This window comes from Chenopodium quinoa, unplaced genomic scaffold (genome assembly GCF_001683475.1).
Source record: "Chenopodium quinoa cultivar QQ74 unplaced genomic scaffold, ASM168347v1, whole genome shotgun sequence".
In the NCBI taxonomy this organism is placed as follows: domain Eukaryota; kingdom Viridiplantae; phylum Streptophyta; class Magnoliopsida; order Caryophyllales; family Amaranthaceae; genus Chenopodium; species Chenopodium quinoa.
Genome location: NW_018743348.1, coordinates 141,766 through 160,000, shown reverse-complemented (window position 1 = coordinate 160,000; position 18,235 = coordinate 141,766). Strand labels below are relative to the sequence as shown.

At 34.0% G+C, this 18,235-nt stretch overlaps 1 protein-coding gene across 1 annotated transcript; it reads left to right on the top strand.

The window, feature by feature from the left end:
* The first annotated feature begins 1,072 nt into the window (after positions 1-1,072).
* Positions 1,073-12,085, top strand: LOC110737988 (SWI/SNF complex subunit SWI3C-like). Its single transcript, XM_021918342.1, has 9 exons — positions 1,073-1,226; positions 1,311-1,844; positions 2,174-2,709; positions 4,833-5,196; positions 5,311-5,381; positions 7,633-7,736; positions 10,655-10,704; positions 10,848-11,002; positions 11,415-12,085. Exons 1-9 carry the CDS (start codon positions 1,208-1,210, stop codon positions 11,859-11,861), a joined length of 2,280 nt encoding a protein of 759 aa, XP_021774034.1. The 5' UTR covers positions 1,073-1,207; the 3' UTR covers positions 11,862-12,085.
* Positions 12,086-18,235: the final 6,150 nt, after the last annotated feature.

Below are 18,235 nucleotides of genomic sequence, written 5' to 3'. Positions count from 1 at the left end.
AGTCTTGGGCTTCAAATATACGGTCATAAAATACGATCAAACTCCAATATCTTCGTAGTGGCACAATAAGCTCGGAAATTAATATAATTCTGCAAATTCCTACAAAATAATACCAACTCTACAAAAACACTGGAAAACGTATATTAGTGATAAAAATAGTTCCGTAGAGCTCAAATAAGCACAAATATGACCATGGGACGGAGAATAAAAATATATATAAAATAGACTTATCACCCCCCTTCCCTATTCCCCCTAACCACCAACTCTCCCCGAAACCACCATTCCTCCATGTACAAAACCCCCTAAAACCCATCTCCCACCTTTGAGAACTCTAATCGGAACCCTAGAGATGGTGGGGAAGGTCCGGTTAGGGTTTCTCAAACTGAGATTTTACATTTTTGCACGTTTTTGTTGTCTAATGTGGTGGTTAAGCATCATGCCATTGTCCGGTTTTCTGATATTTGGTATAAGCAGAAAGAGTGTGTGTAACACGAGTTGGATTCTATTCCTAATTATATTGAAATACATAATTAAACAACCAGTAATTAAATTCTAGAATTTTGACTTTCAAAAAGTTAGAAGAATAAAAAATGGCTAGAAATACTTTGAATTAGGCTCAAACTCAAAAAATAGTGTGAAACAACAGAAATTAAAAGGTACCCATCAAAATAAGGTACCATGATTACAATATTCATACCAAAACAAGGTACCATGATTCATACTTATACCACTTACATTAGTATGTACCAATTCACATGCATATGTTCTAACATTACTGTCATGCATGTACAAAAAATTTACAGCCCCCTAACAATTAATGTTTCTAATAAAATAACTTGATTTTAATTTACAACCTCCCAAAAAAATGCAACTGCTTTCAATTCTAAACATTATTTCACTTTTAAAGCTCTCAAAACGTAGTTGTATTCAATGTTAATCTTAAATCCCTTGAGATATATTGTGTTCATTAATATTTTATTGGGTATTATTGGCATCAATATGTCCCTCGTCAATGAAACTTTGACCTTGAAGCATCAAATCCGATGGTTCTTCAATTTGATCGGACAATTGTCCATTCTTTCCAACCTTCTCTTTCCCTTGTGATAATGCCCTTTTCCCTCGCTCCTTTTCTTCTTTTGTCACTCCACAAATAACTATACGCATCCCAGACCCCACAGTTATATCTTCCTCCTAATTTGCTGCTATAATGCCAACTTCTCCATCAGGTAAAGTAAATTCACTCCATTTCGTTTCTCTTTTGTGTGATAATGCTCTATTTTTTATATTATTATTTCCACTAATTTGTGCAGACGCTCGGCACAAAAGGCGGAAAGCAAGGGGGCCAAAGACCATGAAACGGCACCGTAGCGGTGATGAGGAAGAAGAAGACGAAGAAGAAGAGAACGAGGTTGCGGCAGAGGCAGATGAAGACGAGGATCTCCACCCTAACCCTAAGAATGCCCAAAATCCCAGAATTAGGGCAATATCTGGACCTGAAGTGATCTCTGGAAGTGGCATCCGAATCTCGGACTTCCCTGCTGCCATGAAGTATGATGTGAACAGGCCCCATTCGCTTGTGCTAGAAATTGCTGCTGCTGAGAGAGAAAGAGAAATCAAGGGGCAGGGGCAGTGTTTGGGTGGAGGTGCCAATTTGGAGAATATATCGTACGGGCAGCTTCAGGCATTGTCCGCTGTGCCAGCAGATAACCCTGCTCTGTTGGGTTTGGGTTCAGGTTCAGGGGACCAAGAGAGTTCAGTTGTGATTACTCCACCTCCCATTAGGGAAGGTAGGGGTGTGGTTAAGATGTTTTGGGACAGGCTTCATGTTCTCCCCTTTCACGCAGGTGTCTTTCTTCTCTCCAACAAAGTATCATTATTTTTGTTTGAGTTGCCTCTATGATCTATGTTCAGATGTGATTTCACTATTTTTGTTTTGGTCGTTGCCTCTATGATCTATATTAGGTTATAATTTGCTGATAGGTACTCGTCACTATTTGTTAGCTCAATCCCCGTCTAATTAATAATTCTAGTAAACTGGATACTTGGGACTTTATATAACAATATTATTCTAGCTAACACAAGTTATTGCTTGGTTTTCTATGAAGTTGGTTCAATTGTTTATTACAATTCAATCTCATTTGTTGTTGACCTTTGGCTTCTTCTTCATCAACAGAGTGGTTTCAACCGACAACAGTGCACAGGTTGGAACGGCAAGTGGTGCCTCATTTTTTTTCTGGCAAGTCTGCTGAACACAATGCTGATAAATATCTGGATTGTTGTAATCTAATTGTTGCCAAATACATGGAAAACTTGGAGAAGAGGTTATCAATTGGGGATTGCCAAGAATTGGTTGTTGGTGTTGATCACGAAGATCTCAGTCGAATCTTCCGTTTCCTTGATCATTGGGGGATCATTAACTATTGTTCTCCTTCGCCTCCTCGGGAGTCTTGGAGTTTTGAGTCGTATTTGAGAGAGGATTCAAATGGCGAAGTTCATGTGCCATCAGTTATGTTGAAGTCCATTGATAGTTTAATCAAGTTTGACCTTCCAAAATGTAGGTCGAAGCCTTGTGATTTGCCCTCGTCATTTCCCTCAACTTCCCCTGATCTTGCTGACTTGGACAGTAGAGTACGGGAGATGTTATCAGAAAGTAACTGTAATTTTTGCTCTCAGCCCCTGTTAACTGCATATTATCAGTCAATTAAGGAGGTAAATTGCATTATTTTTTTTTTTTTTTTGGCTATCATAGTTACCTTCCATCTTTTTTTTTTTTTTTTTTTTTTTTTAAATTTATTATCAGTCAATTAAGGCAGTCTTTCAATCTTATTCGTATGCACTTTAGCTTTGCGATTTTATGCTACTCCTTTTGTTAATTGAAAGGTACAATACGTACTCTTATTTTCTGTTACCGAAATGGAGGAACTCCTTGTGAAAAAGTATCTATATCATAGCCCTATTATGTTAATCGGTCAAAATATAATGAGGGATGGACTTTGTTAAATCATTTAATATAGTAATTAGAAGAACTGCACTTGAATTTGAGTCATCTGGATGTTTTTTGGTCCATTTTGCTGACATTTGTAGCAGAATTTAGAACAACTTATTCTAAGTTTATGTCAAATCAACTTTAGAAAGATAGTAGTGAATGGGAATGTGAGATATATATGATAAAAAGATACGATAAATTCCAGCGGTCTGATCTAAGGGGGTGTCTGGTTTCACCTTAAGAATGTAATCAAGAAATGGAAACAGATGAAAACCCTTCCATTATACATGTTGTATGCTGGGTATTCTAAGTAAATAGGAATTATTGTTGATTGGTTAGTGTAATAATGATCCGACCCCCCCCCCCCACCCAAAAAAAATAAAAATAAAATAAAATTCAACCATCCTTACCTAGTACTGTCTCCTCCTCATCTCACCTGTCAACTTGATCAATGCTTACACCAACTTCAATGCTTCCACTGGAATTTTTTTCACAAGATCCAGATTGGTCATTGGACATCAAACATCAGACTGCTGATTTGCATATGGTGGCTTCTTGCCCTCTAATTTCAACGAAATAAATAGATGAATAGTTGTTTGATAAATAAAGTTTTCAATTTTTTTTTTAAATAAAAAAACTCAGTATAAGCATCTACATCCAAGCACTGACCATGGTGGATTAAGAGTCCAAGTGGGAGGGATACTCGAATATATTTTATTGATGGAGGAAGGGCCTGCATTAAAGGAGGAAAAAAATAAGACATCTTTGTGTATTTGAAGTCATATTGATGTTAATGATACTTGTTTTAGTTTCTTTGGTTAAGTGTTTGACCCACCTCGATCTCATGGGGTACCCACGACTTGGTGTCACTAACCAAGCTAACACGAGCTGTTTCAACTCTCACCTCTTTATTTTACTCCACGAACTATTCCATTTTCAAGATGGAGTTCGCTTATTTATCCAATCCCATCACCTTCACATCTTAAATTACCAAAGTGGTGCATATACATGTGCATGCCATTGGGATGCTTGCTAGTTTTGTTTTTTAGGGTCATGCTCCTTGACTTTCTTTAAATTGACACTTTTGTTGTGAATAAAAAAACCCCATAATTTAGACTATTTCTATAGGGCTATGCACCATGCTAAGCTTAGTAATGGTTTTACTGACCCTAAAACATAGACATGCTTTTAGAAGCCTCAATCTGTTTTGGCTATACCCTGGATCTGCCAGGGACATATTGAGAAAAAATGGACTAGATGGAAAAAGAGGTATCCCAAGCTTTAGTGCTTGTAACCTGTCCTCTTTCTAAACTGGTGACTGCAACATACTCTTCGGTACTTGTCCTAGAAGACTTAGAAGCATGATTATTGGGCTATAGATTGTGATTCATTGCTGAACTCCTGTAATGTGAATTGTGTCAAGGAAGAGGCCTATATAATCTATGGTTCAAGTTTTAAGATAACAAAGGTGAGTTTTGTATTACAAAATGCCATGTAAAGTGAAAGGAGTGATAATCTATCACTGTAAGCCTTGTCCTTAGCAGGTCACTAAGTTGAAAGAAGCTTCCTACATAGCAAGTTATGGCCTTGTACATATATCTTTTACATTTCTAATTGCTGGTTCTATGTGGGTAATGGGTTAGAGAAGAGGAAAAAACATGATGAGCCTGTTTCTCTTTACTGGCATGTTTGACTTAAAGATATGCCTGATATATTATCTTTTTTGATTTTCACTTGATGAATCCAAGACCCTGTATACCCGTGCCATTTTTTTGGAGGTGGCATGGCCTTGTTGTTTGTCTTAGTTTCATGCAATTTTCTTCACCTAATAATCTTTCGTCAACAGGGTGATACAATGCTGTGTTCTAATTGCTACCATGAAGGGAGGCTTATTATTGGTCATTCAAGCATGGATTTCATTAAGATAGATCCTTCAAAAGAATATGGTGATCAAGATGGAGATACTTGGACTGATCAGGAAACACTTCTACTTCTTGAGGCACTTGAAATTTTTAATGATAGCTGGAATGAAATAGCTGAGCATGTTGGAACTAAGTCAAAGGCACAATGCATTCTTCACTTTCTTCGTTTACCCGTAGAGGATGGCTTACTAGAAAAAGTTGAAGTTCCATGTTCCTCTGGTCAAACTAATGGGTCGGTTATGGACAATCATGGTAGACCATGTCTGAATGAAAATGGCGTTTCTTCAGGTTTTTATACTCCTTGTGTATTTCCTCGTGTAATGATTGCTCTCTTGCAATATCTGCCTTTGTTTTGTTTCATGAAACTCAACGTTAATACACACCCATATGTCATCGGTTCAGGACCTCAGGAGCATGTTTCTTCTGAAAATAGGTTTCCATTCGTAAATTCTGAAAATCCTGTCATGGCTCTGGTATGTGCATACTGTTCGTTTTACTTGCTTTAGTTTTGATTTTTCTTTCTTGCGTAACAATCAAAATACAAGTGGTTTCCCATACATTATTCTGTGCGCATATTTCATTCTTATGGATTAATTTGCATGTATATGCTTTAGGGAAAAAGGTTCCCCCCCCCCCCGCCTCCCCGAAAATACTAAATGATTTGATCTAGACCTATTTAATGGGGCAGGTCAGGGGCGCGGTCAGATCTTAATGGGGCAGGTCAGGGCGGGCCTTGATAAACATTTAAATAGATCTGGGCAGGTCTAGGGTCATCTGCCCTGGCCTGTTTTGAACTTAAATAGGCTTCTTAAATTGTTATAAAAAAAAAAAACCTTGTCAACACTTAGGCCCTGTTCACTTCACCTTAAAAAAATAATTTCAGTTAAGCAAAAATAATTTCAGTTTAGTAAAAGTAATTTCAGTTTCGTAAAAATCAGTAAACTTAAATAAGAAATATAATAGAAAATCAGTAAAAATAATTTTAGTTCAGTAAATTATTGGAGTAGGAAGAGATACTTGGAGTTTGTGGAAAGAAAGAAAGAGAGAAGAGAGCACATGATAAAAAGAGAAGGTAGATTAGCAAAAATAAGGTGAAGTGAACAGGCCTTAAATGTGCCTTTATTAGAATTTTTAACATTGAGTCATGATAAACTTGTTGCTCAGCTCTCACACAAATAGGAGAGAGAAGCTCGGCTAGAAACACATCAATGGCTGAAGAGGCGACGACGAGGGTTTTTTTGGTTCTGTTTTCTCTCTCCTACATACTCTTTCCTTGTTATTTTTTCTCTCTTCCACTAGTATTTTTCAGAATTTTCCAACTCTTATTCCAAACTAGGTTACCACCCATGTGATGCACGGTTTCATAAACAAAATTGGCTAAAGTTCATGTATAATAATACATAAAAAAATTCGTCGGTTTTAGTGTTTCATGTATTATATTCTCATTGGAGTTAAGAAAATCGAAATCTGAAAATCTCAGAACATAGATACATAGATTAGAATCTCAAAGGCATTTAAAGTGGGAGTTGTGGGGTCATAAACAAAGAGAGAGCAATTAGATGAAATTAGTTAAGCCCTAACATATACCAAAAAACATTAACCCTTCTCAACAACATATCTCCATGTATCACATATCGTTTGTATGTGTGCACCTACAAAATTTAAACGGCAAAATTAAAAATCAAAATAAGCACAATTTGAACTTGGGACTGCGTGAATGACTAATAAATTAAGCGACAAAAACATTAGCCTTTCTCAGCTGTCGTTTAGATTTTTTGGCTACCTTTTCCTTTTACTAGAAAGTGGAACCTATATTACAAAACTAGAATTTTAGAAAAATACGAAAAGTGCTTACTTTTGGCCTCAATGAATAAGTTGCTCCCTTTAATTATTATTGTTATATGTGCTCCAATAAAATAACAAGTAAAACCCACTTACATTAAATCAGCGTGATCTGTTTTAGTAATAGTTAATTGATATGAGCGAAGGTGAGTTGAAACTTCATGTCTAAAACCTATTCATCTAAAGATTTTAAAAAAAATTGATGTTTTGATGAAACTAACAGAGTAATTGTGTAGATATGTAAGTTTATAAAGTTTGTCTCTCTTTCTCTCTTTTATTTTTTTATTTTTTATTTTTATATAATTATTTCGAATTGATATTTTGATTTTTGGTGGGTGAAAAATAATCGAGGATAGGTTCAAGGGTTATGAAACATGAATAAGGACTAAGGAGTGACCCTTTAAGAGCCTGCTCCGATCCATTACCAACCCATATAAGGCCGCCATGTGTGAAATTGACATACGTGTCATCAATTTTATTTTTCCCTTTGGAGCTTTTCAACCCATATAAGGCCACCCCGTTAAAAGCTTTACCCTTTTACAAGATTTACCGGTCTCACCCGTCTATGATAGTGGTGGGGTAGTGGCCTTAGTTGAGGCCCCGGTCCTTTGAACAGGTCTAGTTTGGAGTTTTTGAAAAACTTTGATTTTCTTTATTTTTTTCCCCTTAATTTAGAAGTTGGTTTACCATCTTGAAATATTGACAATGACAGACATCATAATTCTCTTTAATTCTTTATTCTTCTTTTTTATTTTTTCCTATACCCTATTTTTTTTTTTTTGTTATTTAATGTTTTAATTTGTTTGGAGTTAACATTCTAGTGATTTTGTTTCTTTGGCTTCTTATGTTCTGAACTTCTGATCGGTAGTGTACATTTTCCAGGTTGCTTTTTTGGCTTCTGCTGTAGGTCCTAGAGTTGCTGCTGCTTGTGCTCATGCTTCTTTGGCAGCCCTTGCAGAGGATGATGGATCATTGCATGGTAATAGGTGGGTGTGTCTTCATATATGTCTGTTTTATTCTCACTTATGTTTTCATACTTTAAGATGAAGTGTTTCCCATAATTTCATAAGTCTCTTCAATATTTAACAATAGTAAGCTTGTATTCAAATTTCAAAGTACTTATGCAACCAAAGAAGAAAAGAGATTTTATGATTTACTAAACAGCAGTGTTCTTTTAATATAATTAATTAATTTTTATGTTGTATGCTTGTATTAGTTTTGACCAGTGCACTATATACCCTAGCTGTATTGGCATTGATTATCAGCTGTATGTGTTGCATGTTGCATCATGATGTATGAAAATGTGAAATATGAAAAATTTGTAAGTATGAACTTCTTTTGGTCTTGTCGATTTTGAGAGTATTTTGTACTCTAAGCCTGTTGATTGCTTGATTCTATAATCTATTTAGTTTGCTTGAAATGAATCTACTCTTATATTGTGACCTGCTAGGTTAAATTTTTTGATAATTATTTTTAAATTGACACTGTATAAGTAAATTTACATATATTATAGTGATTTTTTTTTTGAAATAATAATGAATTTATTATAAAAGAGCTTAATTGCCAAACAAATATTTTTAAATACGCATTTTACTATATATAGTATTATGGAAGGACACATTAAATATTTTATTTATGTTAAGAAGAAATTTGTTTTATACATTAGTTTTTAGTTGGCAATAAGGGCCTGTTCTATTCAGCTACCTTAATTTCAGTTCAGCTCCAATCAGTTCAGTTCCTAATATCCTTCTCTCATAAACAATTCATTACAGCTCTATTCAGTTCAGTTCAATTCAGCCTCAATCAATTCAGTTCAGTTGTTTTGAGTAAATCGGAACAGGCCCTAAATATATTTAAGGCATATCAATTTTTTTATTTATGTATACAATTTAAATTCTATGCGGAAATAAAAAAAAAAAAAAAAATAAGGGACACACCAGGAAATCACGAGGAAATCACGTATCATTGCTAGTGTGTCTTTTAGTATATATTATATTATATTGATCGATTCACTTCTCCCCCCCCCCCACCCCACGTACCCCATGCTTTATAAAAAGGAATATTTCTTTATTGGTTATCCCCCATTAAAATTCATAATTATTCGACCTTTGGATGAATAATGGTCCTAATTGAGTTTTAACTCTCGTGATTTCTAAAACTAAGGGTATGATGCCCTTTCCAAAAATTAAAAAAAAAAAAAAAAAAAAAAAAAAAAAAAAAAAAAAAAAAAAACTATGGGTATGATGAGGCTTAATGAATTTTTAAATGAATGAAGAAATTATGCAAGTTTTCTTGTTATGTCATATCATAGAACAACTTTCTTTTACCCTTGTGAATGGTGAAAATTCATATGTTTTGATGATTGGAATTGTGATAGGGCAAGTTTACTTGAACCAGATACAGGTGTTTCCATGAAAAAGGATCTGTGTTACGTGTAAGAACATGTTTGGGAAAAAGGAAAGGATGAATTGGAAGAGTGTGTGTGTTTGTTGCTTCAGGATAGAGGGGCACATGATTTAGGCATTTACGGGGAGTTTGATTCGCAAAGGGGAAAGGAAATGGCATCAAGAAAGGGATAGAAGAAGAAAGATAGAAAAATTCTTTGATGTCTTATGTTGTTCAGGTTAACAATATAATATCATCCTCTCTTCTTTCTCTCACCGGTCACCACCGTGCTCCCTCTTTCTTTCTTTCTTGGCACTGGCAGCTTCTCTTCCTTCTTACTAAATTCGTGGTGGCTGGTGGGTGTTAGGGTATGTAGTGGGTAGTTGGGGGCTATTAAGGGGGTAGTTTTGTGGGTCTTGTGTGAAGGGTAAGTGAAACCTTTTTTTAGGGGGGGGGGGGGGGTGGGAATGGATGTGGAGGACTCTGGAGGTAAGGAGAGGGTAAAAGGAATGATAGATTTGCCTAAAAAAAAAAAATGACATAAGGGAATCAACCTACTTGATTCTCTTACCTTTCATGTAGACCTCAAAATAAATACCCCCCTAAAGTTTTTTGAAAGGTGAATTCTCTCTATGAATTTCAAGAAATGTCTGTTGATCGATTTAATACTTAATGTGTTCTTAGCTCCATTTTTTCTTTTCTGCTCATAAAACTGCAAATTGTGGGCTGGGTACATAATCATCATGGTGAATTTTAATGATGTTATTGACTGTCCATTAAGCATTAGCTATCATTGAAGTTTGAACCTAGAAAAGAGCTGCAATGATGACTGCAAATTGTTTTAAATGAACTAAGGTGATTCCATTTGAATACTTCAAGTGTTCTTAGTTTCATTTTTCTGTTCTGCTCCTAAAATTGCAAATTGTGGGGTGGGTGCTAAATCATCACGGTGACTTTTGATGATGTCATTGACTGTTCATAAGCTATCATTGAAGCTTGAAGGTAGAAATTTGAATCTGACGCTTAGATTTAAAAAGTGTGCCTAGGTGCAAGGGTGAGTCAAGGTGCAGAGATATAATCACCTTAAAAATGAAAGGTGTGGCACTGTTTAGAAGGCGAGCCAAGGCGCATGCCTTTCCTCTTCTTTGACGAGGCGCTAGGCGATGTGCCTGGGCCGTCTTTCATTCGAATGCGTGTGAAAAAGTAGACCTGATATTAATTGAAAGAAAAACATAAAATTTCATCAAATTAATGCTACAGATGCTCTTAATATGTAATTCGAGCAAAGACCCTCAATCAATTACAAAATAAAAACCCTAAATTTCAAATCTTTTAGCAATTATCGTTGCTGAATTGCTGGCTGTCACAGAAATTGTATATTTCTATGGTTTCTATTGTTTTGTCCTTTGTCAACTTTTAATACCCTCTATTATTTTTTTTGGATGGGTGGTTGGCTTACTTTTATTCATATCGTATAATATATTTTAATAATTTTTTTAATCATTATATAATATTGAAGGATGGATTCAGATGAAGGTCCTGTGCAGAAAGAATTCAGTCAGCTGAAAGGTAAGGTGTTGCTTTATCTTCTTTTCTTCTACTCTTCTAAAATTTTTGGATGAATGAATGTTTTAATTGATATACTAGTAAATAGGGACTTTTTTTCTTGATATTGCATTTGAATTTGACCAAACAAAGTTCTTGGGATCTAGACAAATTAAATTCAGAAGCATCTTATTTATCTGCCGAGAAAGTCAAATGTGCTGCAAAAGCTGGTCTTGCTGCTGCAACAATGAAAGCAAAATTGTTTGCAGACCATGAAGAGCGGGAGATACAGAGGCTGTCTGCTAATATTATAAATCATCAGGTATTAGTGTCCTTAAACTTTTTGTTTCCAATTCTAATTTGCCTAGGTTAATTTCATGAACAAAATAAGACACAGTCTGATAGCTGGATTTTGGTCATTATGGCTTATTCTTCTATATGACCCCTTTTCCAAAAGTCTTTCCTTGGAACTTGGTCAATTGGAAGTTATTAAATTTGAAGTAGCATGCAACAAGGCTTTTTGTTGTGTATTCAAATAATATGTTGATTTTCTCTGTTTGGTAAACATTATTTTCGTATTGTGAAAGGCGAAGTCCAGATTAGCCTTGCAAATACACTTTTGATTATCAGCTAATAAATTAGGGATTTAATCTTGTGGAGTTAGAGTATCTTATGTTGTTATTTTCCTTTTACAATTCCTGTGAAAATATAAGCAACATTTTGTGGTGAAGCAGTTGAAGAGATTGGAATTGAAGCTGAAGCAATTTGCCGAAGTGGAGACCTTATTAATGAAGGAATGTGAACAAGTTGAGAAAACAAGGCAAAGGCTGGCTGGGGAAAGGGCTCGTGCTTGTACAACTAGATTTGGAACCAGTGGAGTTCCTTCACCAATATATTTGTCTGGTCAAGTTAATAATAATATCAACAGTAAACCACCATCAGCATCACCGTCACAGCCTGGGGTTTCTGGTTATGCCAATAGCCAAATGAACCATCCACAGATGTCTTTCGTACCACGTCAGCAAATGTTCTCTTTTGGGCTTCGCTTGCCGCTTTCAGCCATACAACCTTCTTCCTCAGGGATGCCGTCAAGTGTCATGTTTGGTGCTCAAGGGAGTGGCCAGTCTTTGAGTCATCAAATGTTGCGACCTGTAACAGGGACTAGCACAGGCATGGGTTAATGTCATGGCAAGAGATGTAATTGTTGTATTTGATTTGCCTATCAGTCAAACTTAAACAGGCTTATGTCCAGACATGCTTATGACAATGTTTTTGGTTGGGGGTGCTTTCGTCAAGTCAGATTTCTGCTGGGAATCTTTGTCTTAGGAACTTTCAGCTACAATTCAACTTTGGTTATGTGGATTTGATATGCAATTGGTTCTGTGGCAGCAATTCTTTTCTTGTATCTTGCATTCTTACTCAGTTCCTCTCACTATTATTTTGCTATTATCTTCTTCAAAGTCAAGAAATGTAGAATTGATTAAGATAAATTACACTGGAATGCTGTGTAGTTTCTCATCATTCCATTGTCGTGAGCGTGTTCAGCAAGCAACCAAGGTTTATAAAGTTGCCAAGTATGTATTTGATTGCTTTCCAAAATCTTATTGCGTCAAAAAAAAAAGATATACCGGTGAAGTGTAGTAGATACAGGATTGTAAATTTAAAATCATGCTTATCATGCTTGAGGTTTGGATTTGTATCCCCCTCCCTTAAATCTCTAGGTAATGTTGCATGCAAATTTGGCAACATTTGTTGTGATTAACTGCAAGCAAATGGAACATTTAACATCATTTTTTTTTTCTTTTTTTCTTTCTTATTCCACATGTTATTGTTCCAGAGTGACATCACATACACATGTCAGGGTTTAAGGTGTGCGGTGGCTGGGTTTAATTTTTGTTCTTTGCTTTCTGTTTTCTTGTGCTTTTCTCTTTATGATTATAAAAATAAAAGGGGTCCGAGACTGAGTTTGCCACCGCTTCACATGTCGTGGTGTCATGCACTCGAGACTTCCATGTCTTTTAAGCCTTAGAGCCTAAGGCCCTTTTTGGTTTTGACGAACAAATTGAAGGGATTGGCGGTTTGGTTGGTAGCGGTCGAAGAAAGAAAGGTGAAAATTGAAAAAAAAAAAAAGAAATTGTTTTTGGAGATTTTGGAATAGTACCTCAAAATTTTCTAATTGGGATGTCATTCTGAAACTTTTGTCTAATCTGTTTGTCAAATACTCTGTATAATTCTACTATGATATTAAAACTCAATTGCTTATTTTGGTTGTAAAGCCCTTGCATGTATATGAATTGTCGGGGTGAAGCTTGGGCGCCTGAAGGGGGAGGGGAAAGGGTGGCTAGGCAGGTAGGGGTGGAGGTGGTGGTAGTAGGTGGCAGTTGTGTTAAAACTTTTTAGTCTTTTTTTTTTTTTAAAAAAAAGAATGAATCTAATTATAGTTCATTTTAATTAATAATATATGAAAATAAGGTTATTAGTGGGATAAAATAATTTAATAGGGTCTTTTTGTATATATAAAAAAAAATTCGAGGAGGTCACCATTTCAGTGTGTCATAAATTAAGGGTTTTTTTTTTTTTTTTTTTTTTTACTATTTTAAAATAAGTAAATTATGTAATCAATTAATAACATAATACTAAAACAGATACTAGGAATGACATGTGTCACTTCCTGGTGCAAAATTTTCCCTTCAAAAACTATTTTCCTTTTTTCCTTTTTAAATTTAGCCATTCTTGGGAAAGATTTTATTATGTATGGGTATAATTTAATTATCTCCTTTTGTTTCTTTTGTAATTGTTTCAACTATAATATTGTTTCCTATAATCAAGATTTAAATTTATCAAATTTATTTCAAATTCAATATTATTTTTTAAATTGGTCAACATATATAATTTTTTTTTAATAGGTCAACATATATATATTATTGGTAATATTATTTTTTTCAGTCATTTTCCTAGATAACTTTAAGTGCAATTGAAATCATTTGAATTAATCTTATTTGTAGTTCTTTGAATAATTATATTCTTTCAATAATAAAAAAAATTCTACAAAAAAAACTTTGACAATACTTTTCTTTGTTTTGAATTATTGTCTTTGGCATTTTTTTTTTATTATTTTTACTTAACCTTTTTGGTAACAATTTTAACAATAATACTATCGAGACAGACCATTATTTATGACCGCCTCTAATAGAAACCTAACATACATCTTTATGAATTTTTTACATTGAATAATTAATTTAGAACTTCATTTATAAATTCCACAATACAATAATTTCTTTTATTATTGACAATGTCTAATTCTTTAATAATTTTACTATCATTGTTATAGGTTTGTGCCAATTTGTGTCTACATACCACTATGAGCTATGTGATTAATTAAATTTGATTAAGCTATTTGAATTTCCTTATATAAATCACCTTTTTTAATAAAGAGTGGTTGAACTATAATATCTTTATAATCCCTTAAAAAGTTTAGTAATACTGTACGTTGCACGGGTACTAAACTAGTATATCATTAGATTAGTCACATGTCTATTGTCATAATACAATTTTGTAAAACTCACTATGTCCCTTTTTTTTTTGCCTCATTGCTAATCATTGGGTCAAACTTTAAAAACTTTGACCATAATTTCTCATTAATCTATTGTGGCGTTTGGTTCATTAAATTGGACTGGATTGGTATGCGAGATCTTACTAGAGAGGTATGGATTCTAAAACTCATACTAGTCTAAAGTTTTTTTTGGTTTTATTGGTGGAATGGATTATATACTTCATTAATAGAATGAATTGTGAATCTGAGGGGGAGAGGTGGGTATGAGATTCTATGAGTATGAGGTAGAGCTAGAACCCCTTATGTATGAGATTTCATAAGTGAAAAAAAAAAAAAACCAAACAAAAAAATAGATGAAATGGATTATAACTCCATTCCAAACCAATTCAAATGATCAAACCAAACAACTCCTATAAGAGATAATAGAGTTATATGAGATCTCGTGGGATTCGTCTTATATATTTTATTAATAAAGTTTTTATATTTTTTACGCGTTTGGAGATCATGAAAAGCCAAGTGCAACAAAAATAAAAAATAAATCGGAACAAAGGACAATTAAAGGTAGTAACTGGGAAGGAAAAATTGGCAACATTAATACGACCTTTCATCGATCTTCCAAAAATAAAATGACCTTTATTATTCTAGAATAAAATGACTTTTGACACAGTGGCGAAGCTAGGATTTGTAATCCGAGGGGACAAATTCAGATGTTTAATAAATCGACAAACATTTTAAGAAAAAAAAATGATCACATAATTGTTATATATATATATATATATATATATATATATATATATATATATATATATATATATATATATATATATAATAGTTTCATTGCATATAAAGAAAATTATCAACCAAAATAAATAAATTTTTGTTGGTAAACCCCAATCTTAAGTTATGTAATCCCCTATAATCGAAAAATACGATTTATCAAATAATAAGCATTTAAACAAATTGATAATAGATGTAAAGGGATTTGAGTTACATTCGAAAAAAATAAACACAACTTTCTTTGACTAATGAAATTATTACAATGTATTTTGTAAAAATAAATTTTGAAACTTAGTTCCAAACAATTAATAATAATAAAAAATAAATAATAAAAAAAAAAGAATTTAGGCACACATAAGATATGTATTCATTACAAATAGTTGAATAACACATTAGTAATCATTATCAACAAGGTGGTACTTGATTAAATAGTTAAATGAGAGTAGTTAGAGGTTTGAAGACTTAAAATACTTAAAATATATATTTTATATACTATTAGAAAAAAAGGGCCAAAATCCAAAAACAAGAAAAAAAGAAGTTAAATGGGAGCACTTTGTATAAACTATAAAATGAAATAAAAATAAAGTTCAAAGAGAGGAAAAAGAAAAAAAAATTAAAAAAAAGTGATGGGTATAGAATTGAACCTCAAAAACAAGGGAGAAACAAGCTTTATTCAAGGACCAACAAGGCAACAACCACCAAACCACATTTAATCTTTGTGATACAAGTTGTTTATGTAATGTATTTAATCTTAATTACTGCATCTGTTTATGCTATCAAAAACCTTTTTTTTTTTTTTTTTTTTTTGAAAATGGGGGGGACAACTGTCCCATCATGTTCCTATGGGGGGCTCCGCCACTGCTTTAACACTCATAATTTATAAATAGAACAAAAAATCGTAACCTATTTCATATGTTATTTTGGATTTTTTTTTTATTTTAACATTTTTTCTTTTAAAAATGATTTAATTATTTTTAAAAAAAATTAATTTTAAAAAATTCCCTCCAACAGGCCAACACCCCCGTTCAGTCCCCCTCATTGTCTAGCTAACCCCCTCCTCTGCCACTAACCCCCTTCCCCAACCACCCTCCCTGGCAGCCAACTCCTTCCACCGTAGCGCCAACTACCGATGGTCGGCATACCTCTTAACGCCCAACCCAGACCCCACCTGCTCGCCAAACCAACAAAATACCCCAACCTTACTGATATGCCCATTTTATATAGTGATTTGCCCCCGTCCCTTGGTCATATTTATGAGTATTTTTGGCTTTACGGAGCTATTTTTATTACTAATATGCGTTTTCTAATGTTTTCGTAGATTTGGTATTGTTTTATAGGAAATTGCAGATTTGGAGCATTTTCCCGGACTTATTTGAGCCACTACGAGCATTGGTTATAATTCGCATTCATATGACCACATTCTGTGTAGCCCAAGACCGCGTTGGAGTAATCAAACCGGTGATTAAGGGCTCGATGAAGGAGAAGAGACCGAGGCAATGGACCGAGTCTTAAAGACCCAAAGAAGAAATCCTGATTGGGCCAAGAAGGAGCCCAATCGAAGAGTTCTTGTTGCCCGGATGCTCGCCTGACTGGGGGCAGCTCTCGCCCTGAGGCACGCCCGGCCGGGCGAGAAAGGAAGAATAGTAGTAGCCCTCGCCTTGAAGCGCGCCCCACCGGGTGAGCGAGCGAGAGTTTCTCAACCGAAGGCGGGCCTGGCCAGGCGCGTGTTTTTGAGGAGTTTTAATGATGATTTTCTACTTTATTTAATTTAGGATTTCTTAGCTTAGTATAAATACGCTTTTGTTAAGAGAGACAATGACGTCATTCATTAGTTAATTTCCAGATGTTAACTTTAAGCTTTTGATTAATACTTTTGTTCTCACAACTCTTTTGGTTTATGCAATTCAATATTTCCGTTTATTTTGGTAACAATTTCTTCCCTTTTTATTTCCAACAACTTAATTGTTTTGATTAATCATGTCTTGCTTTATTGCTTTACTTAGCTTAGATTTCAATATGTGTGAGTAGTTTATTTTCTAGGGTTCGTGGGGATCCATAAATAATATGAAGGGGTAATTTATTATTGTCGATTGTCAATGCTTGATTAATTTCCTATTGATTGATTTAATGTTATGCAATTAGATTAAGCCTGGTTTAATTGTATGAGTTATGCAATATTGATTCGAGATTCGACATATGAGAATTGATGTTAGGCTTAGTTTCAATAGGCAGGTTAATTTATAAAGTGTTAAGTCAAGATTCGAGAGATGCGATTTAATACCGCTAAATTAATTATGTGATTGTAATACGTAGTGAAAGCCCTTTTTGATCTAATTGATTGATGCATTGATGATTGATTATTGTGTTTTACCTTGGGATATTATTTATTGGTGAACCTATACCCTAGGCTTTGATTTATTGATTTCCCCTTAATTTTATTTGCTTTAGTTTATTTATTCTCCTTAGCTTAATTCTCACAAAAACAATTTGATTACTTGATAATTTAGATTTTATTATTTATTTAGGAATAGAAAGACATTGTTTCCCTGCGGGTTTGACCCTACTTCCCTATCTGCTTTAGTTAGAGGACTTAGGTAATTATTTTGATTAGGTGATACGACTAATTCTTAAAAGAATTACCTAATTCCTAAATTTTAAAATAATTTATGAAAAATTCGAAAATAAATAAAGGAAAAACAATATTTTAATGTCTTTTGTTGTATGTTTAGTATAAAAAAAAAGCTCATACGACTAAAGTTTTCCAAGCTTGTTAAGGATAATCTTAATCATTATTAAAGGTTTTATGTATAATTTTAAGCAAAAAATTGATCCGGTCCAAGACAGGGTTGCCGCCTGCCATGGCTGCCTTTTGATTTTATGTTTTTTTTAAATAATCATGAGCCGACATGTTTCAGGTAACTTGTAATAACAAGTTGGTTGACCGGTTATGAGTGTTTGGGCGGATGTGGTATTAAGTTGGGATATTAAAAATAAACAAAAGTTCAGATTATTTTCAGCGGACGGAGCAAAGTTGATATTAAACGGGGTAATTTTTCCAATCGAAAAACCCAAATTACAATGTGCTTTTTTTATTTATTTATTTACTTTTTTTATTTTAAAGATAAGATACAAGGAAAGAGATTAGGATCCAAAATACAATTAAATCAATTGAAAAATCCTTAAAAAATAAAAATAAAAATAAAGGGTGTTTTTATTTCACGGAGT

Bases quoted from the DNA above. Each gene is read 5' to 3' on its own strand.
- LOC110737988 (XM_021918342.1), top strand. The intron at 1,845-2,173 runs GTGTCTTTCTTC...CTTCATCAACAG, and splicing joins TGTTCTCCCCTTTCACGCAG to AGTGGTTTCAACCGACAACA. The intron at 2,710-4,832 runs GTAAATTGCATT...TTTCGTCAACAG, and splicing joins ATTATCAGTCAATTAAGGAG to GGTGATACAATGCTGTGTTC.